We start from the raw sequence: 27,084 nt of genomic DNA, 5'->3' as shown, positions 1-27,084 counted from the left end.
GTTCCATTGTTGTGATGGCACTGTATCAAGCACAGGAGGTAAAACAATAGAGGAGATAAACGATGGAAAATAATCCTTGGCCCATCAATCTGTGGTTTGTATGACGTAAACAAAGAAATGTCCTCATTTACATCATAATCATAATCTGGGCCTGTCTTGTTTTCTAATTCCATTATTCACAATCGGAGAAGGTCAGTTCAGTTTCGATGATCTATTGCAGTGGTCACCAACCTTTTCTGAGTCAAAATGCAAGCCGAGATCTACCACTCAGATTGTTTTTATACACGATTTTAAAAATGTGAGCCTATGCAACATTTTCCAACTAAAAACAGTTCTGTAGCAATGAGGTTTGTGCAGTAGGCTATAGGCCCAATACAATATCAGTGATATTGGCTATGCTTGAATTGCCCTGCAAATGTAGTTCTTCTTAGACTATTTTGAAATTATATTTAAAAAATGTAGGTATATGAACAAACTGGTAATAGATCATTTGTTGTATTACTTGTGAGGCACAGCTGAGTGAGCGTAATACTTTTTTTACTGTACTGATGGCCTGCATCTGATGGTCAGTCTGAGGGGAGGGAGGGAGCAGTGGTGAGGCTACCTCTCACCTGACTCACCTACGCTCCGCTCTCCCTCCCTCCATCGATTTCATCACTACTTGTATTTGTGAGACGTATTGCCATGTTGAAAGCACCGAGCTGTCTGTTTAAACGACTAGCACACAGCTCAGACACCCATGCATACCTTACAAGACATGCCACCAGAGGTCTCTTCACAGTCCCCAAGTCCAGAACAGACTATGGGAGGTGCACAGTACTACATAGAGCCATGACTACATGGAACTCTATTCCACACCAGGTAACTGATGCAAGCAGTAGAATCAGATTAAAACAATTTAAAAAAAGATAAAAATACTATACACACATGTACACATGGATTTTGTGTTGTGAAATCTGTTATGAATGTATTGTAATGTTTTTAAAATTGTATAACTGCCTTCATTTTGCCGGATCCCAGAACGAGTAGCTGCTGCCTTGGCAGCAGCTAATGGGGATCCATAATAAATACAAACACTGAGAAAGGGGTACCGGGGGACCTTCAACTGGTACCGGGGGACCTTCAGACGAGTCTTGTGAGGCCTGTGGGCGTCATTGAGACACATCCAATGCAAAAAACAGATATCTCTAGCTTAGACTAATGGATTTTTATGGGGATTTTATTTTATGCTAATTAATTTTCCCAGGTAGGTTTTCAGGATTTTGTTGGAATTGTTTTTAATAAATGTGTTTTTGCATGTACATTGAGTGATTGATTGGTTAATCTTATGCTACACAAAGTTGCAGTTAGGGTTGCAACATTTTGGTACATTACCCAGGTTTTCCAGAAATCCCAGTTGGAAGATTACTGCAAATCATTCTATCAGGTTTTTTAAACAAATTTATCTGGGAATATTGAACTCTACCATGTCTCTGTCACTAACAAATACAGTCATCGGTGGTAACAGTACAATTCACTCGCAAAGGCAAGGCACACCGGGAAATTATATTGGAGGTGTGGTTTAGTCAGGGCGTTATATCAAAATGTTCAAGCTGATAAAACTCAAATCTGGACCCCCTACAGGGTCACAGTGACTCTATCAGTTTGAGTAATGACTACAAAATCATTTTAAGTAACTGTACTCAGATATATTAAGTGCAACAGGTTTCCTCAAATGTTTTGAGTAATGACAGCACATTGGGCTTTACAGCATATCAATGGCTGGAATGGAATTATTGGAATGGTATCAACATATAAACATAACGAAATTACTATAACTGATGTTCCCTGAAGGAGGGAAATGAAATTCAACATACTATGGGAAGTTGCACTCTCGCGACTTCGGTTGAAGGGTCTACAATCACACCTGACAAGGCCAATGAAATCCACCCCTCGCTGGATGCCCCTCCTTCCACAGGTGATAAGTGTGAGGCTTGAATTCATTTCTTCAATTTAATACCGCTCTTCACTGACCCCAGGAACAAGGTGCGTGGAGCCAAACAGGTTTGGTACGTCGTTTCCCTCCTTCAGGGAACAGTAGTTATAGTCATAACATTATATAAAGCTATATAGTCATAAATCAGTTAACTTCGATATAACAATCACGCACCAAGCCAGCCAACGGATGCTAAATGAAATGGCCCATGGCAGACCACCCACACCTGACCCCACCAGAGGCGGCAGTCTGGGAATTGCGCACACGGCATGCTGCCTAGTGACTTTCCCCTGTCCCAGCCGTAAGCACACTGTGGGAGCAGACCCAAAAACCACCAAGACCAACAAGATGATCGGGATGAACCCAGGAACAATGCACCACTAAAATGCGGTGAGGATGATGATTAACTCCAACGCGGAGGCTGACGAGGACGGAGCCGCCGATCGCCGTAGAGCAGCAGCAACAACAACCGCCAGACCAGAAACCATGACCTGCCTGGAATTCAGCAGGGCAGTTCTCCAGAGAGGTATGGGCTTTGTCCCCTGTAGCTCAGTTGGTAGAGCATGGCACTTGCAACACCAGGGTTGTGGGTTCGTTTCCCACAGGGGGCCAGTGTGAAAAATGTATGCACTCACTAACTGTAAGTCGCTCTGGATAAGAGCGTCTGCTAAATGACCAAAATGTAAATGAAATGTACCGTCTGACATGGAGTGCCTGGTGAAACCACCAGGGCCACAGGAATCATTTGAAGCCAGTTTCAAGATCCAGTTTTGGTCAACATTCTGAAAGTGCAAAGATTCAGCATGGTTTAACAGATTGCAAGCATACCCTTTCCGACACCGAATCCAAAGTAGTTACAGTACAGTTTCACAATGAATGCGTCCAGGACTATGACAAGTATGGTTAAGCAGGTTCGCCACCCTCAAGTTAGCGGCTAGGAGGGTCCTAGACGAAGACAACGTCTGGACTGGAGCACGAAAATGGCTGGGCGGAGTCCAACACCTTCCCACTACTATGGCATGCCCAAACTGTGCAGGAACAGTGGCCAACTGGCCAACATCATCTGCAAGAGCTGTAAAGACAACCATCCCAGCTCAGACTTTACCTCCACATGCCCCTGCAACCTGTGCAGGAAAGGGGGCCACTTCAGTTCTTACACCGGCAGGGCAAGGGCAAACACCCCCAACCCCCTGGCCCCTCCACTAGATAACAGCAACAAAGAGCCAGTCCCAGACCCAGACCTTTCCACAGACACCGCCCAACCCACCAACCAAGTCCCAGAAACGTCCCCCACCCCTGTCGGCACCTTCACCTCTGCCCCGCCAACAAATCCTTTCCTAGTCACCTCCACCCTCTTCAAACCCCTGGTCAAAGGGGAGCCGATTTTGAGAGAGGCCAACAATTGGTAGAACCGTTTGCCTCACAACTCCAGTTCTTAGACGACGATGATCCAAACTGAACAAAAATTACCAAACGAAAAACAACAGACAAACATCAAACCAACAACAGACCAGAAGACTACCCCAGAACCCAAACCCCGACTCCAGCAAACACTACCCGCAAAACCCCCTATCTCCTCTGAGAAACCGTCTCCCCCTCCGAGACCCCGCACTATGCCCCAGTCCATTACTTCCTATGATCGCTCCTCCCTGCCCCTTACTGTCCCTGATCGCCCTCCCACCACCAACTGCCCTTGACTCCTCTACCATAACCTCTACTGCCCCTGACTCCTCCCCCCTGCTCCTTAGCAGTCCGCCAGGCTCAGTCCCGACCCCCTGGACCCACCAAACCGACTTCACCACTCCCAGCACCCCCCAGTCTATCACCAAGTCAGTACAGGGGGCCACCAGGCAGTCAGTGGGGAGGCCCACCAACACCTGTGATCAGCCAAGAACCACCAAACAACACAAAAAACCCTCTAGAGGCCCTCATCCACCTCTGCATCGAAATTATCAAACCCGGACCTGGACACCCCCAAGAACCAATTATCATGACCCTGACAACACACTCAGAACTGAAGGACTTTCTTCAGATGGCTGTTCATGGTTGACTCCCCATGAGGGAAACCATCCATAGATGGCACAAGGTAAGTACAGAGAACTGCCCCCACTGAGGCAGTCAAACTGAACACACGTACCTAATGTTGGTGACTGCTCCGTGGCCGGGCGTGGTCTGGGCCCTGTTTAGTCCCACTGTCCTCCAGCCTCCAGCATCCAGCCTTTCCGTCGCTTTGCCCCTCCACCACCCCCAAACCCCCTTCTCCCTCTCCATCTCTCTCCCCTTTGCTCACTCTACACCTATCCCTCTCACAGAACCAGACCAGAACCAGGAACCATTCATCACCACACCAGAAGAGACGCAGAGGAAGGACAAAAGATCTAGAACTACACCCAGAGCGAGCAGGCCACAGGTGAGTACCATCACTGACCCTCGGGTCTAGGGCTTCCTTGTGTGCCTGCTTGCTCCTCAGGTTGTCTTTCCTACCATCTGCAGATCCAGCACCAGTCCCAGCACCAATCTAGATCCCGGTTCCAAGCACCAGCACCAGACCACCAGACGAGACGCAGAGGAGGGACCAGATCTACACCCGGAGCGATCAGGCCAATAGGGGGAGTACCACCATTGACCTCTGGGTCTAGGGCTTCCTCAGGTTGTCCTTCCTCCCCTCTACAGACCCAGATCCCGACCCACCTGCAGCAGCCGCAGTTCCCAGTTCCCGTTTTCCCGGTCCTCAGCACCAGACCCAGCACCAACCCCTTGTCTCCAGTCCCGGTCACGGCACGATGTCCAGTCCCGGCCCCAACACAAGTACCAACCCAGGTTTTCCCGGTGCCAGCCACAACACCAGCACCAACCCTGGACACAGCATCGACAAACCACAACTGCTACCTCCTTTCAGCAACTGCCAACCCAAACCCCTCCCCTTCCCCTCCCACCAACAGAAATACACACATACACCGTCATCCACTCTCCTCCACTAGATTCCATTTTTTTACTGATTGCATTTGTCTACTTTTGTCTTTTTTGTTTTGTTCTTAGTTTTATTTTGATTTAATAACCATTTGATTAGCCTAAGTTGGATTGATGACTTATTGATATAATTGTCTTATTTAGAATTTCACCTTATTGATGGATTGAATTATGTGAATTTCCTTTTATACTGATTGAAAAACAAATCAATTGACCTTAAACATTTACATTTTAGTCATTTAGCAGACACTCTTATCCAGAGCGACTTACAGTTTTAGTGAGTGCATTCAATATTTTTATTTGTCATACTGGCCCCCCAATTTCCAGGAATCTTCCCACTGGAATTTCTTGAAAACCTGGGAAAGTGTCCAGAATTTTGCAACCTGCAAGTCATAATAAGCTGGCTTGCAAAGTGATGTGTAATTCCTATTGGAATCCAACCAGAGTTAGAATAGTCAACAGTTTGAATATTTACTCACCCTCAACCTGCATTCATAATGACTAAATGATTGGATTAGTTTAGACAAATGTATATTATTTATCTTTGTGTAGCATAAGATTAATCAATCAATCACTCAATGTACATGCAAAAACACAGATATTAAAAACAATAAAATAACAAATCTACCTGCCTTAGTGCATGCTGGGTAAAAAGTTTGTTATCATAACTTTAAGAAATGGGAGTTGCCACGGGTCCCCACCTAAAAAGGCAAATGATCGCTTCAAACCAAGGAACCTTGGGCCAATGGGGAGTCACAATAATTAATGATATGCCCTCCCGCCGCACCCTCTCCAACATGGGCTGAATCAGAACCACTGCCGGAAACGCTTAAAGAGGGTCCGAGGCCACTGGTGCGCCAGAATGTCCTTTCCCAACGGGGCACTTGGGTCCCTCATCGAGAAAAATAGATGACACTGTGCATTTTCTTGCAACGTGTAAAGATCTACGTCGGCCCTGCCGAATCTCTCCCATATCTGGGCAACCACCAAGGGATGTAGTCTCCACTCCTGAGGAACAGCCCCCCACCCCCTGGATAGCAGATCTGCACTTGAGTTGAGGCAACTGGGAACATGCATCGCCTGAAGTGAGAGCAAATGCGCACTGCTCCACAGTAACAGGGAGCTGCCTGTTGATGTACTGTATGCCACTGTTGTCGGAACTGACCTGCACATGCCGCCCGACAAATATGTGGGGCAGAGCATGTGAGCGGAGTTCAGCGGTTGGAAATCCTGCACACCGCTCTGGTGCTCCATGTCCTTTCCTACCACTCTGCTAAAAAACGCTTTGAGCTCACAGGAAAAAAAACTCCCACTCCAACTTCCCTCCATTCATTAAAATCACAATTTAACCAACACCCATCTATTTTTGTGAATACCTGGACCTACCAATTGTTTTTTAAGTATTGAAACCAAACCATATGGATTTGAATGAAAAGTATTTGAATAAACATGAAAAGGTGAATGTAAGAAGCAAACATAATTTCAAATAGGCTACATGTCATATTACACAGCATATAAACACTCTTAATACGTCAGGAGCCAGACAGGGAGCCTAAAAAGGAATGAAAATGAATGATTTATGCGATGTTATTTAAATTATTTCAAGGCTTAGCCTACAAAGAAATACATTTGAAGCATTTGCGAGTGCGACACAATAGGCTGGCAGGGACATAAAGAGTTCAGCATTAAAAACAACAACATTTTGTTGTATTAAATCATTATATAGTCTATACATTGCACATATAGGCTGTGACTTACTTAGAATTCAATACAAATTAAACGAAAAATGACTTATTAGTGCCTTTGAATTCATTTTTAGAATTCATTTTTAGGAACACGAGTTTGGCCAGTCTGTGGCTTCAGGCTCATGCGATGGTGCCTGGAGAGCAGGCCAGCAGTGGAGAACATCCTCTCCACACTTGCAGAGCCACTGGGGATGCTAAACACCCTTTTGGCCAGTCTTACCAGGCTGGGCAGAGATGCAGAGTTTTATTTTCTTTTTTTCTACAAGTAGGCCTAAAAGTTTTTAGGCAAAATAACCCAATCAAAACAGAAAGCTCCTTGAACGTGGGAATATGCCAGGCCTATTGGGCAAAAAAATCAATTATGGCCTATTGTACAGATAATAGAACTAAAATGAACGAAACGTTTAAGAGATCTGATTTGTAGTTTTAAAATACTTTGCTACAATGACACACTTAGTTATCTACCCACCTCGTTTCTTTCTTTTATCATGTCCACGTAGTAAGTACACCATCATGCTTGTGGGATAAGTGTATTTTCAGATTCCACAATGATTATTTAGTTGTGGACACTACATCACCGCACTCCCTCTCTTGCTCTTGGTCCTCATCTGTGTAAGTCACCTTGATTCAGCACCTGTGTATTTTATCAGTTTATTTCTGAAAATATTTAGCGAACTACATGACAGTAGCTAAAGCAAGGGGCTATAGCAGCACACATGTAGGATACAAATGCATGCTGGGGTGGGCATGCCCTAAGCTCGTGAAGTGATGCTCCACCCTTTGGGTATCTTGCTCCAAGCTCCAGTCAAAGTGGGCACGCTCAACACCTCGCTACACTCCGCTCACATACTCTGGTGAGAGGTGCCTGAGAGCTAAGTACGACGTCAGAAGTTCCAGGTAATTGATATGCCAAGCTGTGACACCGTCCATAGTAACCGAATTGAGTAACTCTCGCACAGCGCGCCCCACACGTCTATTGTGACCACCTTGCGGGACAACACCTGGCACCCTGCGACAGGCTGGATGTGTGCGACACTGCTTGTTCCCTTGACTCTGCTGCTATTAGCCAATCGTCCAGATAGGCCTTGTCAAGCACAATTGTAGATCCTTCAACCGAAGTCGCGAAAGTGCGACTCCCAATAGTATGTTGTACCGAAGTTGAAGGGAACACTGAAAGGGAACCATGTGTTTGATGTGTATGCTACCGTTCCATTCATTCCATTCCAGCCCATTACTATGATCCCGTCCTTTGATTTAAAGTGCCACCACGTGACTGTTGAAGGCCCTTACCCTTTTGAGAATGATGATTCCTTCCTGATTGTGTTCATTGGTGATGATGTCAAACATGTTGCCTCCGTCCCCCGGTACGATGTTGTACTCTACTTCAGCGTTCTTCCCGATGTCCAAGTCATGAGCTTTGATTCTTCCCACAGCAGAACCCACTAGAGAGGACTCAGGGACTCTCAGGTGAAAGAAACCTTACAGACAAAAACAAACAAATAGATTGATCTAGACTCTAGTTCATTTTCAACTTCTGGCATTGTATTGGTCTTTTGTTCAGTGTGTCCCTAAATGGTTTGGAAGTGAGCAGCACAGCAACAGCATCTGTTAATTGCCATTGGTGGCATGGTAATTATTTGTGCAATACAACAAGAGAAAGGGAGGGAGAGCAGCAGACATAAAGAATAGACCGACGACATCACCCCTGGTCTGAACCTTTGTGCTGTAACATCATTTTGGAAATATCATAGTATTTTCACAGAGTGGAGTGACTGCCTGCCTAAGTAGGCTGTCGTAAAAGGCATATCAAAAATACCCAGAGACCAGAGCAGCATACTCAGTCACAATTGCATGTTTGCATTATTCCCTTAACCTTTCATATTCAGTTACAGGGTTTTGGAGAGTGATCTTAAATATATGTATAAAGGCTATATTCATAAATATGCATATTCAAAGTTGTTGTATTGACCAATGTTGTTCAAATATGCTGACTTTTGATTTTCATAGATCAATAAATGAATGAATAACAAAATCTTACACAATGACACAATATGCATGTTTGGCCTGCCTCCTGTATCTTACTTTTTGCACTGATTAACTATTTAAATGAATTGATTTGTTTGTTGGCTTAAAATAAATACTTAATTCCAGCTATTTTAATTACAGGCATCAGCTCCCATTTCAGTTGAACAACACTGCAACTGAAAACATAGAAACTCCCTTTAACAATTGAATAACTAATTAATGAAAGGTAAATACCGAAGTCTGTTTAAGTGAATGTGGCAAAGTACTAAGCTACAAGTAAATAATATATAGTAAGAAATGCAAAGAACATAGACATCTGCCCTGAGGGCATCAGCATCACACTACCAGTCAAAAGTTTGGACACACCTACTCATTCAAGGGTTTTTCTTTATTTGTACTATTTTCTACATTGTAGAATAATAGTGAAGACATCTAAACTATGAAATAACACATGTGGAATCATGTAGTTACCATAAAAGTGTTAAAGAAATCAAAATATATTTTATATTTGAGATTCTTCAAATAGACACCCTTACCCTTGATGACAGCTTTGCACACTCTTGGCATTCTCTCAACCAGCTTCATGAGGTAGTCACTTGGAATGATTTTCAATTAACAGGTGTGCCTTCTCAAAAGTTAATTTGTGGAATTTATTTCCTTCTTAATGTGTTTCAGCCAATCAGTTGTGTTGTGACAAGGTAGGGGGGTATACAGAATATAGCCCTATTTGGTAAAATACCATATCCATATTATGGCAAGAACAGCTCAAATATGCAAAGAGAAACGACAGTCCATCATTAGTTTAAGACATGAAGGTCAGTCAATACGGAACATTTCAAGAACTTTGATGGCAAAAGCCATCAAGCGCTATGATGAAACTGGCTCCCATGAGGACCGCCACAGGAATGGAAGACCCAGAGTTACCTCTGCTGCAGAATATAAGTTCATTAGAGTTACCAGCCTCAGAAATTGCTGCCCAAATAAATGCTTCACAGAGTTCAAGTCACAGACACATCTCAACATCAACTGTTTAGAGGGGACTGTGTGAATCAGGCCTTTATGGTTGAATGTCTGCAAAGAAACCACTACTAAAAGACACCAATAAGAAGAAGAGACCTGCTTGGGTCAAGAAACATGAGCAATGGACATTAGACCGGTGGAAATGTGTTCTTTGGAAATTTTAGTTTCCAACCGCTGTGTCTTTGTGAGACGCGGTGTGGGTGAACGGATGATCTCCGCATGTGTATTTCTCACCGTAAAGAATGGAGGAGGAGGTGTTATGGTGTGGGGGTGCTTTGCTGGTGACACTGTCTGTGATTTATTTAGAATCCATGGCACACTTAACCAGCATGGCTGCCACAGCATTTTGCAGCGACACGCCATTCCATTTGGTTTGGCTTAGTGGGACTATCACAGTGACCCAACACACCTCCAGGCTGTGTAAGGGCTATTTTACCAAGAAGGAGAGTGATGGAGTGCTGCATCAGATGACCTGGCCTCCACAATCCCCCAATGCCAACCCAGTTTAGATTGTTTAGGATGAGTCGGACCGCAGAGTGAAGTAAAAGCAGCCAACAGGTGCTCAGCATATGTGGGAACTCCTTCAAGACTGTTGGAAAAGCATTCCAGGTGAAGCTGGTTGAGAGAATGCCAATAGTGTGCAAAGCTGTCATCAAGGCAAAGGGTGGCTATTTGAAGAATCTCAAATGTAAAATGTAGTTTGATTTGTCTTTTCGTGGTTACTACATGATTCCATATGTGTTATTTAATAGTTTTGATGTCTTCACTATTGTTCTACAATGTAGAAAATAGTAAAAAATAAAGAAAAACCCTTAAATGAGTAGGTGTGTCCAAACTTTTGACTGGTACTGTATAACCAATTATTCAATAAAAAAAATGAAACAGGAATATTAAAACCGATATTATCAACATGCTTATTTAACAGAGTTTAAAATAAACGTCATACACAGAACAGCACCATCCCTCTCCCTCTCTCTCTCTCTCACTTACTTTTGGAAAACCTTGGTGGGTTGTCGTTGACGTCACTGAGGGTGATGTTGATGGTAGTGGTCCCAGCCAGACCTCCCAGCTGACCTCCCATATCCTTGGCCTGGATAAGTACCTGGTACTGCTCCTTCACCTCGCGGTCCATGTTCGGCAAGGCCGTCCTTATTATACCTAATGGCAACATGGTATCTTTAGAACAGGTCAAATTGACATCTGACATCAAGGCACTATTATGCACATAAGTTGTGCAGTCCGAATAGGAGATAGGTGGAAGCAAGATAATAGAGAAGGGACAAGGTGAGTGTTAACGTGTTCTGAAGGATGGCTGATGGCTGCTGTATGATGCGTCCTTTTTGATGCCCTCTTTTTTTGCTAGATAGTTAAAATGTACAAATTACCTGTCTAGTACACTGTAAAAAAAAATTTGTTGAGTAAACTTTAAAAAGTTTGTTACCCTGCCGCCTTAAAATGTTAAGTCAAGTCCAATCTAAAGTTACTTCAACCTAGTATAGTAAGTGAAACTGACACATTTCGATTTAATCACTTGTTGAGTGAACGTGATACTTTTAGTCAAAAGTAACATTCTTGTAAAATTCTTACTATGAGCACACTTGAGAATCAACCTTATCTATTACCATATTTATTACTGAAAACATGTATTCACACACCAGCAAAATAAGAGTAGGATTAGGTTATTCATCTGTGGCCAATCTCTGTCATACCTACAGATTTGGTACCGAGCAGAACCATGCAAGCTCATATGTGTACCTCTGAAGGTACAGTGCCAGTATTCATCCCCCTTGGCGTTTTTTATATTTTGTTGCATTACAACCTGTAATTTAAATGGATTTTTATTTGGATTTCATGCAATGGACATACACAAAATAGTCAAAATTGGTGAAGTGAAATGAAAACAATTTCTTGTTGTATTCACCCCCTCCCTTTGCTATGAAGCCTCTAAATAAGATCTGGTGCAACCAATTACCTTCAGAAGTCACATAATTAATTAAATAAAGTCCACCTGTGTGCAATCTAAGTGTCACATGATCTGTCACATGATCTCAGCATATATACACCTGTTCTGAAAGGCCCCAGAGTCTGCCACACAACTAAGCAAGGGGCATCACCAAGCAAGCGGCACCATGAAGACCAAGGAGCTCTCCAAACAGGTCAGGGATAATGTTATGGAGAAGTACAGATCAGGGTTGGGTTAGAAAAAAATATCAGAAACTTTGAACATCCCACGGAGCACCATTAAATCCATTATTAAAAAATTGAAAGAATAACAACAAACCTGAATAATTATGCATGCTCGTTTTCAGTTTTTTTTTGTCTTATTTCTTTTTGTTTCACAATAACAAATATTTTGCATCTTCAAAGTGGTAGGCATGTTGTGTAAATCAAATGATACAAACCCCCAAGGTTGTAAGGCAACAAAATGGGAAAAATGCCAAGGGGGTGAATACTTTCGCAAGCCACTGTACCTTACGTGTACATTTTACCTATTTGTACACCAGGGAACAAAACTGTACCCTAACTGTACAGTACATTTTTGTAAATGTACTTTTCAAAATACAGTTCAGTTGTAAAAATACAATATAAGTCGTATATTTACTGTATTTTTACCGCAACTACGTAACCGGTAATGTATTTCACAATTATAAATCATTTTTAAAGATGTGTGCCGTAAGCACATCTGAAATATCCTATAATAATAACTGTAATTGCAAGGCATATTAAGATCATTTACAGGACGGTCCAAAAAGTAACCAAGTATATTGCAATTGACAGTAAATATACAGCAAAACAGTAATACAGTACTTATTTACCATACAATTATCAGTATCATAAAATCTATAGCAATTGCTAACAGTGTAGCTTTGTTAGCACAACAAAAAACAAACAGTTGAAGCACATTGATTTGACTAAAAGTATCAAGTTTATGCAACAAGTCATTAAAGGCAGCAGGATAACATACTTTTTTGTAGAATTTTTTTTTTCTCACAATTAACAATTTCTGTATTTTTCAGTTGTGTTGACTTTGGAAAATGAACTGAACAACTAAAAGGCTAAATTACTTTTTAGAGTGTAGCAGCCCCATTAGAAAGAGCCTATACTTAGAGGTGCATTAATGTGCCTGCAGTGAAGGCTGTGATATATAGAAATAGAGGTCATTTCACCAAGTGGACATACTTGACATTCAATACTGAACTAAGTGAGGCTTTATAATGACTCGCCAGAGGATCTGAGGGACCTTGAGATCAGAACAAATACAGCCGAGTAATGGCCACGTCAGCTAGGAGGATGTCAGCGTGAAAGAAGGGATAGAAATGGGGCAAGATGTACATTTCCTCTTCTCTTATTCCCCCATTCACAATATGAATAGGATGGATTTCACATTTGATCCTCAACTCCTGTGTTCTGCAAGTGCAACAAAGGATGTTTTTTTTTTGACATTCTTCTCATCTCTCTAACAGGGAGGGATGATGCTGTGAAGTGCATGGTGATTAAGGCATGTGATTCTCTCCCCCACTTTCCCCTTTTTCGTTTCTCTCTCCTGCTTGTTTGTTCAGCTGCGTTGATGTATGTAGTGGCAGGATCAGCATGGTAAACATTTGTGTTAACAGTTGGATTTTTTCGCCATCAGGTTTGAAATACAGTCACAGTGTGTGTTCTGTATACTCTCCAGGGTGGAAAGGCGTAATCTGTGATAGATTCTCCCCCTTCCCTTTTTCCCTGTGATATCACGTTGGAAATGGTTATCATGATCTATTTCCTTGTATTTTTTCCCACCCTTTTCTTTCTTTTGCACACTTTGAACTGTGTTATCATTGTGGAGATTGTGCAAAAAGATCAAACCTTTTTCATGGGAAGCTCTGTTTGAGCATGAATGCATACAGAACCGATTCAACCAAGACTCCTGAGGATATAGTTTTTTTCCTGTGATATGCATTCATTTTCTTTCAGTTGCTTTCAAATTAAAATACATAATACCAATCTAAATTATAACACAGCCAATTAGACTTTTGAACACACTGATAGAAGTAGAAACTGTATCGACCATTAGGCTACAGCAAATACATATGGTAAGAGGGTTGTAGGGTTCTCGACAGTTAGCTGTCTATTATAAGACTGAGACTCACTGGCCCAGGCTGGCTCCCAGATACACATGACAACTGGAGCGTACAGGGTCGGAGAGGTGCTGATCCTTTGACACGGTCAAAGATCTCAAGCCACAACCATTACTACTGCAGTCACTACCACTAGCACTACCACTACTACTATTTCACAACAAAACATACTTTAAGAAAAGCAAGCACACACATTTTCTGTAGGAAATGTCCTTTTCTAGTTTAGTTTACATTTTCACAGAGGACAAAGTAATGTGCACTGCACGCATATTGAATTTAATTGCAGTTCCTTCAGAAAGCATTCACACCCTTTAACTTTTTCCACGTTGTTGTGTTACAAAGTGGGCTTAAAATTGATTTGTCCTTTTTTTGTCAATGATCTACACAAAATACTCTGTATTGTCAAAGTAGAAGAAAAATAAAATAAAAACTGATTTAACCCCTTTTTTTTGGGTAGGCACAAAACTACCTTCATACTGTAATTCCATTCATTTTCTAAACTGGTACCGGTTACATTCAGACAAGTCCTGTGACACTTGTGGAGGTCATAGAGTAAAACAGTGAACGCCATCGTGTTTGGGACAATCTCCCCTTTCCACCGGAGGGTCACATTAGTTTGTAACCCAAACGGTTTGGACGCTACAAACAGAAGTTGGCACATAGACGGTACCAACTTCAGACGAGTCCCTTGGGACTTGTGTAGGCCAAACCGTTCAGATGCTACTGACGTTTTCGTGAGAAGACTGATTTTTGGGATGTCTCATAGTCTGACAAACACTGCTGTAGCTTGGCCACTTTCCACTGCAGATGTTAAAGTCCGCCACAGGCAGATGAGGTGGATTGAGACAAAGCCCATGCAAAATAACAGAGATCTCTAGCTTAAACTGATGGATTTTTATGGGGATTTTTTTATTACGTTACTTAGATTGCCGCACCGTTGCATTAATAGACTCTAGGGGGTTCAACTCTGTAACTGTTTCAAAGTCACCATTGGACTCATGGTGAAATCCCTGAGCGGTTTCCTTCCTCTCTAGTAACGGAGTTAGGAAGGACGGCTGTGTCTTTGTAGTGACTGAGTGTGTTGATACACCATCCAAAGTGTAATTAACAACTTCCCCATGCTCAAAGGGATATTCAATGTCTGCTTTTTTTTTACCCATCTACCAATAGGTGTCCTTCTCTGCGAGGCATTGGAAAACCACCCTGATCTTTATGGTTCAAATTCACTGCTCGACTGAGAGACCTTACAGATAATTGTATGTGTGGTGTACAGAGATGAGGTAGTCATTCAAATAGGTCAGTGAGAAAAAATCTCAATTTAATCAATTTTAAATTCAGGCTATAACACAAAGAAATGTGGAAAAAGTCAAGGGGTGGGAATACTTTCTGAAGGCACTGTTTATGACTATTCAAGCTACAGAATGTTATTACCTGCTGTCATACAATTTCCAAAAATGGAGGTGTGTGAAATGTAATTTATAAGCGATATCACTGATTGTGTTTCCAGCCTTAGCAAATAAGTTAAGAAAGGGTACAAAGTCCACTTTCTGTATAGCAATAGCTAGGTTTCCAACCAATTGATGACATATTTTCATGCAAATATTCTCAAATCAGCATAAAGAAATATGCACATTTTCCGACCAGTGCTGTGTCTCCACCAAACGGACTCCACCAAACGTAGTGCACACAAAATGTATTATTTCACTTAAGTTTTCATATAACTAATAAAAATCTAAAGTTCAACTCTATCAATAGTTTTGTCACAATAACTGTTGCGTTAAATAGAAAATGTGCCTACTCTGGTCTTGGCACGTACGCTCTAGCCAACAGCTCGCAGATACAGTGCGGGTAGGCTGTGGTCTGCAACCTTGTCTCAGAGCATTTCACATTATTCTGTATGTAAATCCGGGACACTCCATTTAGTATGATATGTTATGTTTGCATGGTATGTATTAATCTGTGGATGTCCATCACCCATTTTGTATAATTATATGTTATGAATTTGCAAAACGTACAATATATTATGAATTCGCAACACATACTATATGTTATGAATTTTCAAAACGTTTGGTATGTTACGAATTCTAGCTAGGTGGCTAATATTAGCTAGCTGGCTTATGTTAACTAGGCTAGGTGTTAGGGGTTTAGGTTATGTTTAAGTTTAGGAGTTAGGTTAAAGGGTTAAGGTTAGGGTTAGCTAAAAGGGTTAGGGTTAGGGTTAGGGGAAGCGTTAGCTAACGTGCTAAGTAGTTGCAAAGTAGCTAAAAAGTAGTAAGTAGTTGAAAAGCTGCTAATTAGTTCAGATGCTAAAGTAGTCCGTGATGAGATTTGAACTTGCAACCTTTGGGTTGATAGATGGTCGCTTTATACATCCACCCACCCCGCATTAAGTAATCATACCAAACGTAACATATCATACCAATTTGAATGTCCAGGTTTTATATTTACTATGTAACGGTCTACTCTATGAGACCAGGCTGGCTGTGCAGTTTGGCTAGTCTACATGATGAGATTATTATGGATAAGAGCGAGAATATTTTTTGGGGCCAAACAGCAGTCACGCATCGATCAGCATATTTATATATATATATATATATATATATATCATATATATATATATATATATATATATATATATATATATATATATATATACAGTGGGGAGAACAAGTATTTGATACACTGCCGATTTTGCAGGTTTTCCTACTTACAAAGCATGTAGAGGTCTGTAATTTTTATCATAGGTACACTTCAACTGTGAGAGACGGAATCTAAAACAAAAATCCAGAAAATCACATTGTATGATTTTTAAGTAATTAATTTGCATTTTATTTCATGACATAAGTATTTGATACATCAGAAAAGCAGAACTTAATATTTGGGACAGAAACCTTTGTTTGCAATTACAGAGATCATAGGTTTCCTGTAGGTCTTGACCAGGTTTGCACACACTGCAGCAGGGATTTTGGCCCACTCCTCCATACAGACCTTCTCCAGATCCTTCAGGTTTTGGGGCTGTCGCTGGGCAACACAGACTTTCAGCTCCCTCCAAAGATTTTCTATTGGGTTCAGGTCTGGAGACTGGCTAGGCCACTCCAGGACCTTGAGATGCTTCTTACGGAGCCACTCCTTAGTTGCCCCGGCTGTGTGTTTCGGGTCGTTGTCATGCTGGAAGACCCAGCCACGACCCATCTTCAATGCTCTTACTGAGGGAAGGAGGTTGTTGGCCAAGATCTCGCGATACATGGCCCCATCCATCCTCCCCTCAATACGGTGCAGTCGTCCTGTCCCCTTTGCAGAAAATCATCCCCAAAGAATGATGTTTCTACCTCCATGCTTCACGGTTGGGATGGTGTTCTTGGGGTTGTACTCATCCTTCTTCTTCCTCCAAACACGGCGAGTGGAGTTTAGACCAAAAAGCTCTATTTTTGTCTCATCAGACCACATGACCTTCTCCCATTCCTCCTCTGGATCATCCAGATGGTCATTGGCAAACTTCAGACGGACCTGGACATGCGCTGGCTTGAGCAGGGGGACCTTGCGTATCGCTGCAGGATTTTAATCCATGACGGTGTAGTGTGTTACTAATGGTTTTCTTTGAGACTGTGGTCCCAGCTCCCTTCAGGTCATTGACCAGGTCCTGCTGTGTGGTTCTGGGCTGATCCCTCACCTTCCTCATGATCATTGATGCCCCACGAGGTGAGATCTTGCATGGAGGGTGATTGACCGTCATCTTGAACTTCTTCCATTTTCTAATAATTGCGCCAACAGTTGTTGCCTTCTCACCAAGCTGCTTGCCTATTGTCCTGTAGCCCATCCCAGCCTTGTGCAGGTCTACAATTTTATCCCTGATGTCCTTACACAGCTCTCTGGTCTTGGCCATTGTGGAGAGGTTGGAGTCTGTTTGATTGAGTATGTGGACAGGTGCAGTTAATACAGGTAATGAGTGGAGAACGGGAGGGCTTCTTAAAGAAAAACTAACAGGTCTGTGAGAGCCGGAATTCTTACTGGTTGGTAGGTGACCAAATACTTATGTCATGCAATAAAATGCAAATTAATTACTTAAAAATCATACAATGTGATTTTCTGGATTTTTGTTTTAGATTCCGACTCTCACAGTTACAAACCTCTACATGCTTTGTAATTAGGAAAACCTGCAAAATCGGCAGTGTATCAAATACTTGTTCTCCCCATATATATATATATATATATATATATATATATATATATATATATATATATATATATATATATATATATATATATACACTGCTCAAAAAAATAAAGGGAACACTTAAACAACACAATGTAACTCCAAGTCAATCACACTTCTGTGAAATCAAACTGTCCACTTAGGAAGCAACACTGATTGACAATACATTTCACATATAATAATATATAATATATAATATGCCATTTAGCAGACGCTTTTATCCAAAGCGACTTACAGTCAAGTGTGCATATATTTTTACGTATGGGTGGTCCCGGGGATCGAACCCACTACCCTGGCGTTACAAGCGCCATGCTCAACCAATTGAGCTACAGAGGACCACATGCTGTTGTGCAAATGGAATAGACAACAGGTGGAAATTATAGGCAATTAGCAAGACACCCCCAATAAAGGACTGGTTTTGCAGGTGGTGACCACCGACCACTTCTCAGTTCCTATGCTTCCTGGCTGATGTTTTGGTCACTTTTGAATGCTAGCGGTGCTTTCACTCTAGTGGTAGCATGAGACGGAGTCTATAAACCACACAAGTGGCTCAGGTAGTGCAGCTCATCCAGGATGGCACATCAATGCGAGCTGTGGCAAGAAGGTTTGCTGTGTCTGTCAGCGTAGTGTCCAGAGCATGGAGGCGCTACCAGGAGACAGGCCAGTACATCAGGAGACGTGGAGGAGGCCGTAGGAGGGCAACAACCCAGCAGCAGGACTGCTACCTCCGCCTTTGTGCAAGGCGGAGCAGGAGGAGCACTGCCAGAGCCCTGCAAAATGACCTCCAGCAGGCCACAAATGTGCATGTGTCTGCTCAAACGGTCAGAAACAGACTCCATGAGGGTGGTATGAGGGCCCGACGTCCACAGGTGGGGGGTTGTGCTTACAGCCCAACACCGTGCAGGACGTTTGGCATTTGCCAGAGAACACCAAGATTGGCAAATTCGCCACTGGCGCCCTGTGCTCTTCACAGATGAAAGCAGGTTCACACTGAGCACGTGACAGATGTGACAGAGTCTGGAGATGCCGTGGAGAACGTTCTGCTGCCTGCAACATCCTCCAGCATGACCGGTTTGGCGGTGGGTCAGTCATGGTGTGGGGTGGCATTTCTTTGGGGGGCCGCACAGCCCTCCATGTGCTCGCCAGAGGTAGCCTGACTGCCATTAGGTACCGAGATGAGATCCTCAGACCCCTTGTGAGATCATATGCTGGTGCGTTTGGCCGTGGGTTCCTCCTAATGCAAAACAATGCTAGACCTCATGTGGCTGGAGTGTGTCAGCAGTTCCTGCAAGAGGAAGGCATTGATGCTATGGACTGGCCCGCCCGTTCCCCAGACCTGATTCCAATTGAGCACATCTGGGACATCATGTCTCGCTCCATCCACCAACGCCACGTTGCACCACAGACTGTCCAGGAGTTGGCAGATGCTTTAGTCCAGGTCTGGGAGGAGATCCCTCAGGAGACCATCCGCCACCTCATCAGGAGCATGCCCAGGCGTTGTAGTGAGGTCATATAGGCACGTGGAGGCCACACACACTACTGAGCCTCATTTTGACTAGTTTTAAGGACATTACATCAAAGTTGGATCAGCCTGTAGTGTGGTTTTCCACTTTAATTTTGAGGGTGACTCCAAATCCAGACCTCCATGGGTTGATAAATTTGATTTCCATTGATAATTTTTGTGTGATTTTGTTGTCAGCACATTCAACTATGTAAAGAAAAAAGTATTTAATAAGATTATTTCATTCATTCAGATCTAGGATGTGTTATTTTAGTGTTCCCTTAATTTTTTTGAGCAATGATATATATATATATATATATATATATATATATATATATATATATATATATATATATATATATATATATGATATAATTGTGCCGGAGGGGGTGGCTGCCTTTTTACCTTCTCCTAACCAACTGCGCTATTTTGTTAAAGTTGTTGCTACTGTCTCTTATGACCGAAAAGAGCTTCTGGACATCAGAACAGCGATTACTCACCTCAAACTGGACAAAGATTTTTTCTTTAATGAGTCCGACGCGAAGGATATACTGCTTCCCGGAGACCAGGCCCAAATCCCCGTCATTCGCGTGAAGAAAAGACGGAGATACAGGGGGCTTAGGTTGGGTGCCTAGTGAGAATTCGTAGGCGAGTGAGCAATCACTGGAATGTGCAATCACTGGAAAACAAACTGGATGAACTATGGTCGAGACTATCCTACTAACGGGACATTAAACACTGTAATGTCTTATCTTTCACTGAGTCGTGGCTGAACGACGACACGGATAATATAGAGCTGGCTGGGTTTTCCATGCATCGGCAGGACAGAGCAGCTACGTCTGTGTCTATTTGTCAATAACAGCTGGTGTGCAATGTTTAATATTAAAGTATTTTCAAGGTATTGCTCGCCTGAGGTAGTGTACCTCATGATAAGCTGTAGACCACACTATCTACCATGAGAGTTCTCGTAGCAGTCTATTCATAGCAATTTATTTACCACCACAAACTGATGCTGGCACTAAGACCGCACTCAACAAGCTGTATAAGGCCATAAGCAAACAAGAAAATGCTCATCCAGAAGCAGCACTCCTAGTGGCTGGGGACTTTAATGCAGGCAAACATAAATCAGTTTTACCTAATTTCTACCAGCATGTCACATGTGCAACCAGAGGAAAAAAAACTCTGGACCAGATGAAGGGATGCTACGCCACAGGACTGTTTTGCTAGCGCAGACTGGAATATGTTACGTGATTCATCCAATGTCATTGAGGAGTATACACCTCATTCCCCGGCTTCATCAATAAGTGCATCGACGACGTCGTCCCCACAGTGACCGTACGTACATATCCCAACCAGAAGCCATGGATTACAGGCAACATCCGCACCGAGCTAAAGCCTAGAGCTGCCGCTTTCAAGGAGTGGGACACTAATCCGGACACTTATAAGAAATCCCGCTATGCCCTCAGACGAAACATCATACATTGTGTAATTATTTTACTTTTTTTTTTTTTTTTTTTTAATTTAGCAAATATTTTCTTAATTCTGTTTATTTAACTGCACTGTTGGTTAAGAGCTTGTAAGTAAGCATTTCACGGTAAGGTCTACACCTGTTGTATTCGGTGCATGTGACAAATAACATTTGATTTGATTTGATCATCATGTCACCAGAATAAGACCGTCAATATTTATTGGAAAGGAACATCAAGATCACCGTGCACTTTCACCAGCCTGTGAAGTTTTTCATAACCTATTTCATCTGTAGCCTAATAAACTGCATTGATTTGTAGTGGGAGGACCACACACCATTCATCGCTTGACTCCAAGTTTACTTCGATATGATGGTTATTATATAAATAATGGAGCATAAAGGTGTTTCCACCAGCAATTCTCACATAATTAATTTTATAGACACAAAAAGATCACACCATGTCGAACGAACAAATTAACTGTCAGCATTAATAAAGTTGCACCAAAATGTCCTGTTTCCATCACAGCTGTCATGTTTTTTTATTTTTTATATACAGTATGACTTTAAAAACTGTGGATGGAAATGTGGTTAGTGATAGAGATCAATTTCTCTGTCCACCATAAAGGAATGGAAGCTATAACTTGTCACTGTTTCTAATCCATTGCCCTGGCCAGCAACAATGTAATCAAATCAAGTTATCTCACTCATTTGTTTAATCGGATCGATAATCTATAATTAAATTAAAGACAACACTTTGTCAATACTAATGTGCAGAGTTAGAATATATGCCCACATATTAGATTAATACAATTACAAAACTTGGCATTTGGAAACTTTTTTGGAGAGGTAAGCTATATTTTTTCTTCTTCTATTTGACAGATAGTTACCCTGCCTTTTTGTCATTTCAAAGAAAGCTGGATAATAGTTAACACAATCCCAAACAAAACAGCATTCAACATCGACCAACAAATGGGTCCTCTGTGGCTCAGTTGGTAGAGCATGGTGCTTCCCAGGACCACATGTACATAAAAACTGTAAGTCGCTTTGGATAAAAGTGTCTGTTAAATGGCATATACAATTATGTAAACAGTAACAACAAAAAGTACCAAATTAGACCCATTTCTGACTGATGTTGCCCATCTTATTTACCTGTCTTGGGATCAACAGAGAAGTATGGCTGGCCATGGAGGATGCTATAGACCACTCTGGCACTGTTTCCATAGGTAGGGTCATCTGCATCTGTGGCTGTCACCTGCATCACATAGGTCCCTGTAAAACATACACATACATTTGTAACATTCAGATGGGGTCATTTTTTATGGAATAGTTTTCATCCAGTTTAGCAGCTTTTGCCACCATGTATGCCTCCCAAATGGCACTCTATTCCCAATAAAGTGCACTACTTTTGAGCAGGGCTCAGGTCAAAAGTAGTGCACTATGTAGCGAATAGGGAGCCATTTGGGACAGAGTCACTTAGATTACAGTGTGACGAGTATATGATAGAAGATGAGTGTGCATCATTGGAACGTTGAATTATTCACTATGTGAAATATACATTTGCAAGTGGATGTTTAGCCAAAACATACATCAGGGGTAAAATGGCTGTTCAGACACGCATTCATTAGACATTGCCTCCATTATAGAAACAAAGAGCCATCCACAGCAGGAATAGGAAACATGGCAGCCATCCAAACTTCCTGCAGTACCAGGAACAGAGTAATTACTGGTTATAGAAGTATGGGCTCATCCTCTTTAATTACTGAAGCTTGAATCTAAAACACCAATTGCATTAATCCACCATCTCCACAGAAGCATGTAAACCTACCATCAAATCCAATGGCAATTATTGTATCTATAAGCTCAATAAAACCACTCCTGTGGCTAAATGAGATTTCTCTGTTTTATTCCATATGTACAGGCTGGGACTGTATAGTCTGCTTGGTGGACATCCAAGAGAAGCTACATGCACAAATGGCCATTGACACATGCTAATCTTTTAGTTGGCTGTAACAAGCCTTTATTAAACAGGCTTTGCGCTGTGAGCAGATGGTAACAATTGTATTAAAACATTAGGTGAGAGAGATTAAAGTGTTAATCCTTCCTAACAAAGCCCTGCACCACCCATCCGGGTGTCATGTAGCTGAGATGCTCTACAGGCTCTATTACTGCTGTGCCAATGCTAATGGTTAATCACTCATTTATAACTAGGCAGTTTGTGCTGGTTTATCAGCATGTGCTGTATTCGTGTTTTTGCTTGTGCGTTTTAGTGATGCAATCCTTTTATAAACAGCTCTATTTCCATAAAGCTTTCAAATACGAGTGCTTGGTTTAAAATGGGTTAATAATAGCTAAACAAAGCTATGCACCACTTTTTAACTTGGCTCATTCCAGTTTCTTGATGTTCTTTGAAAATAAAAATACAGTATTCATCGTAATTGGTGTTTTGAATCCACGCCCATCTCCCTAAGGAAGGCCTATTAGTTCCATTCATTTCATTAATGTAATTAGCAGTGATTCCTATTTTTCTCAGGCACACGCTCCATCAATGCCCTATTGAACCATTTATCACACACACTGCAGACATTGTTGCCAACTATTTTCAGTGAAATCCGCTATTGGCTCCTTGATTTGTCACTAGAAGTTGGTAGATGACGTGTTGATTTTACAGCATGACGTCACAATCAGAACACAATCAGAACGATTGGGAACTATTTCACACTGGGAAGATTTTTACATGACACCGAACACCCCCTTCCCTTGTGCTTGTCTGCCTGTGTGTGTGCTGTTGCTGTGATTTCTGTTGCTCAGACAGCTTCTCCCACTCTTGTTTGCATCAGAGTTGAGTGGGAAAAGTCGCTAAATGCTATCAAAACCATAGAAACCCTCTGTGTCAAAACTCCCCAAAGGCAGCCTGAAAAGTAGTTGAATTTGTCGCTAGACTCTTTTACTAATAAATGTCCCTGGAGGGGTCTGAAAACTTGCTAAATATCGGACAAAGTCGCTAAATTGTCAACAGTGACTGCAGACTAATCTGAAAAGAATAATTATTCCAAAAGCATGCTCAATCCCTTATTTAAAGGTGCAATAACATTTGAATAGTTCACCTAATTTCAGTTTATGTGACAAAACAAGCAGTGTAGAGAATCATTGTACCATCCAAACCGCTGTGAAATATATTTTCAATAACCCAAAATATTGTATTTTCAGCTGTTTGAAGTTGGTGCACAAAACTGAAAGTAAAAGACGCGAAAACGAAACTTAAGAACGGGAAGCATAGAAATAGCGCACATAGAACAGATCTACTGCTTCTTAGACTTGCTTCCAATGAGAATGACAGATCTATAACACACATTTTCTATGTGAATTTGGTTGGGTCGCCCCAAAAGTAACATATTGCAGCTTTAAAGAAAATTGTTATTTCGCAGGCAGGTCCTAGATTCCAAACTCCTGATTTAATACTTGAGTAAAAGTAAAAATACATTAATAGAAAATGACTCAAGTAAAAGTGACAGTCACCCAGTAAATTACTACTTGAGTAATGGTCTAAAAGTCCTTGGTTTTAAATATACCTAAGTATCAAAAGTAAATGGAATTGCTAAAATATACTTAAGTATCAAAAGTAAAAGTAAAAGTATGAATAATAAAACATTCCTTATATTTAGCAAACCAGATGGCACAATTGTCTTAAAAATACAAATATATTATAGCCAGGGGCACACTCCAACACTCAGTAATCATTTACAAATGAAGCATTTGTGCAGTAGGGATGACGAGGGTTGTTCTCTTGATAAGTGTGTGAATTGGACCATTTTCTGTCCTGCTAAGCATTCAGAATGTAACGAGTACTTTTGGGTGTCAGGGAAAATGTATCGAGTAAAAAGTACATTATTTTATTTAGGAATATAGTGAAGTAAAAGTAAAAGTTGTCAAAAATGGAAATAGTAAAGTAAAGTACAGATACCCCCGAAAACTACTTAAGTAGTACTTTAAAGTATTTTTACTTAAGTACTTTACACCACTGATGCAAAGTATATTGAAAGTAGGTGCATCCACACAGGTGTTGTTCCTGAGTTACTTAAGCAATTGTCATCCCATCATGCTTAGGGTCATGCATAAAAATGCCCAGTTACCCATTATTTTAGCTACAATGGCTAGAAGAAGAGATCTCAGTGACTTTGAAAGAGTGGTCTCAAAGGAGCATAGGGGGTTTAAAGTGTGTGTGTCTCAGTCACCAGCAGTGGAGGCTCCTCAGAGGAGGAAGGGGAGGACCATCCTCCTCAGTGAATTTCATAAAAAAATATATTTATTTTTAATTTTTTAAACATTTAAAAAGTTATCATTTTTAGATAAAACTATACTAAATATAATCACGTCACCAAATAATTGATTCAAACATGCTATTTTGCAATGAAGGTAGGGCAGCACCATGGTGTAGCTGGAGGACAGCTAGCTTCCGTCCTCCTCTGGGTACATTGACTTCAATACAAAACCTAGGAGGCTCATGGTTCTCACCCCCTTCCATAGACTTACACAGTAATTATGACAACTTCCAGAGGACGTCCTCCAACCTATCAGAGGTCTTGCAGCATGAACTGACATGTTGTCCACCCAATCAAAGGATCAGAGAATGAATCTAGTACTGAAAGCATAAGCTACAGCTAGCACTGCAGTGCATAAAATGTGGTGAGTAGTGGACTCAAAGAGAGAAATAAGACAATTGTTGAACATTTTTGAACAAATTCATTTCTTCCAAAATGAAGGAGAAGCAAAAGAGAGATTTCATTATTTTATTTTTTCACTTACTTAGCTAGCAAATGCAGCTAGCTAGTTTAGCCTACTCAAACACCCTGCTCAAACAGAGGGATGGTATGTTTAGCTAGCTGGCGATGACTATCCAACACAATGCTGGAACTCTTCCAAGTTAAGGTAAGCTTTTGGTTTTACTAATTTATTGCCACCGGGGCCCGCCGGTGTAACTGCTTACTGACTGTACACTGTAACTTTACTGCATAATTGTAGTGGGTTTACTAACGCATTAGTTATATTAGCTATGTTGACTATGAAGTTACTTTAGCTAATATAGTGACAACGATGTAGGCTATATGTAGCAGTTATAATATAGTTTGGCTTGAATAGGTTTTTTCGCCTGGTCACATACAGCTGATGTGTTGTGCATAGAAATCCACAAGCGAATGGACAAGATGAGAGGAGGAGAGCGCATAGATGTGAGAAGGAATACAATGTGGCTGCTATGAAAGTGAACTGTGTTTACGCGTGATCAGGAGTGTATTCATTCCGCCGATTCTGTTGAAAATCCTTTCTTAAATGGAAGCAAACAGAACCAAACGGGGATGAACATACCTGAATTTTTCAATAGAAACTCTCATTTGCAACTCTTGGACCAATGATTACACCCTATATCAGCTAGATGCAGCCAAGAGTGTGGAAGGCGGTATTGAATGTGTCAATGTCTGACCTGTGTGCACCTACGTTGTAAACTGTCATTCATAGGCTAGGTTGTAGCAACCTCATGATGGGTATAGGGAAAATTAGAGTGTAATCTATTAGCCTGAAATCAAATAAAATAAAATGTTGTGCCGAATACAACAGGTGTAGACCTTACAGTGAAATGCTTACTTACGAGCCTTTAACCAACAAAGCAGTTTTAAGAAAAAATAAGTGTTAAGAAAGTATTTACTAAATAAACTGAAGTAAACAATAAATAAATACAAATGAAAAATAACAAATAATTAAAGAACAACAATAAAATAACAGTAACGAGGCTATATACCGGGGGTACCGGTACAGAGTCAATGTGCGGGGACACAGGTTGGTCGAGGTAATTGAGGTAATATGTACATGGTAGAGGTAAAGTTACTATGCATAGGGGGGGGGATCAATGCAAATAGTCTGGGTAGCCATTTGGTTAGCTGTTCAGGAGTCTTATGTCTTGGGGGTAGAAGCTGTTAAGAACCCTTTTGGACCTAGACTTGGCGCTCCAGTACTGCTTGCCGTGCGGTAGCAGAGAGAACAGTCTATGACTAGGGTG

At 41.6% G+C, this 27,084-nt stretch overlaps 1 protein-coding gene across 1 annotated transcript in view; it reads right to left on the bottom strand.

Annotated features, from left to right (window-relative positions):
- The window catches only part of LOC121549971 (cadherin-12-like), a 188,974-nt gene that overhangs the window by 34,519 nt on the left and 127,371 nt on the right, over positions 1-27,084 (bottom strand). The window contains exons 4-6 of the mRNA XM_041862002.2: positions 22,185-22,304; positions 10,726-10,893; positions 7,981-8,168 (exon numbers count right to left, since the gene is read on the bottom strand). Coding sequence (XP_041717936.2) covers positions 7,981-8,168; positions 10,726-10,893; positions 22,185-22,304 — 476 coding nt within the window. The remainder of the gene's footprint in view (positions 1-7,980; positions 8,169-10,725; positions 10,894-22,184; positions 22,305-27,084) is intronic.

This window comes from Coregonus clupeaformis, chromosome 34, assembly GCF_020615455.1.
Source record: "Coregonus clupeaformis isolate EN_2021a chromosome 34, ASM2061545v1, whole genome shotgun sequence".
NCBI lineage: Eukaryota > Metazoa > Chordata > Actinopteri > Salmoniformes > Salmonidae > Coregonus > Coregonus clupeaformis.
This window is presented reverse-complemented; position numbering and strand designations above follow the sequence as displayed.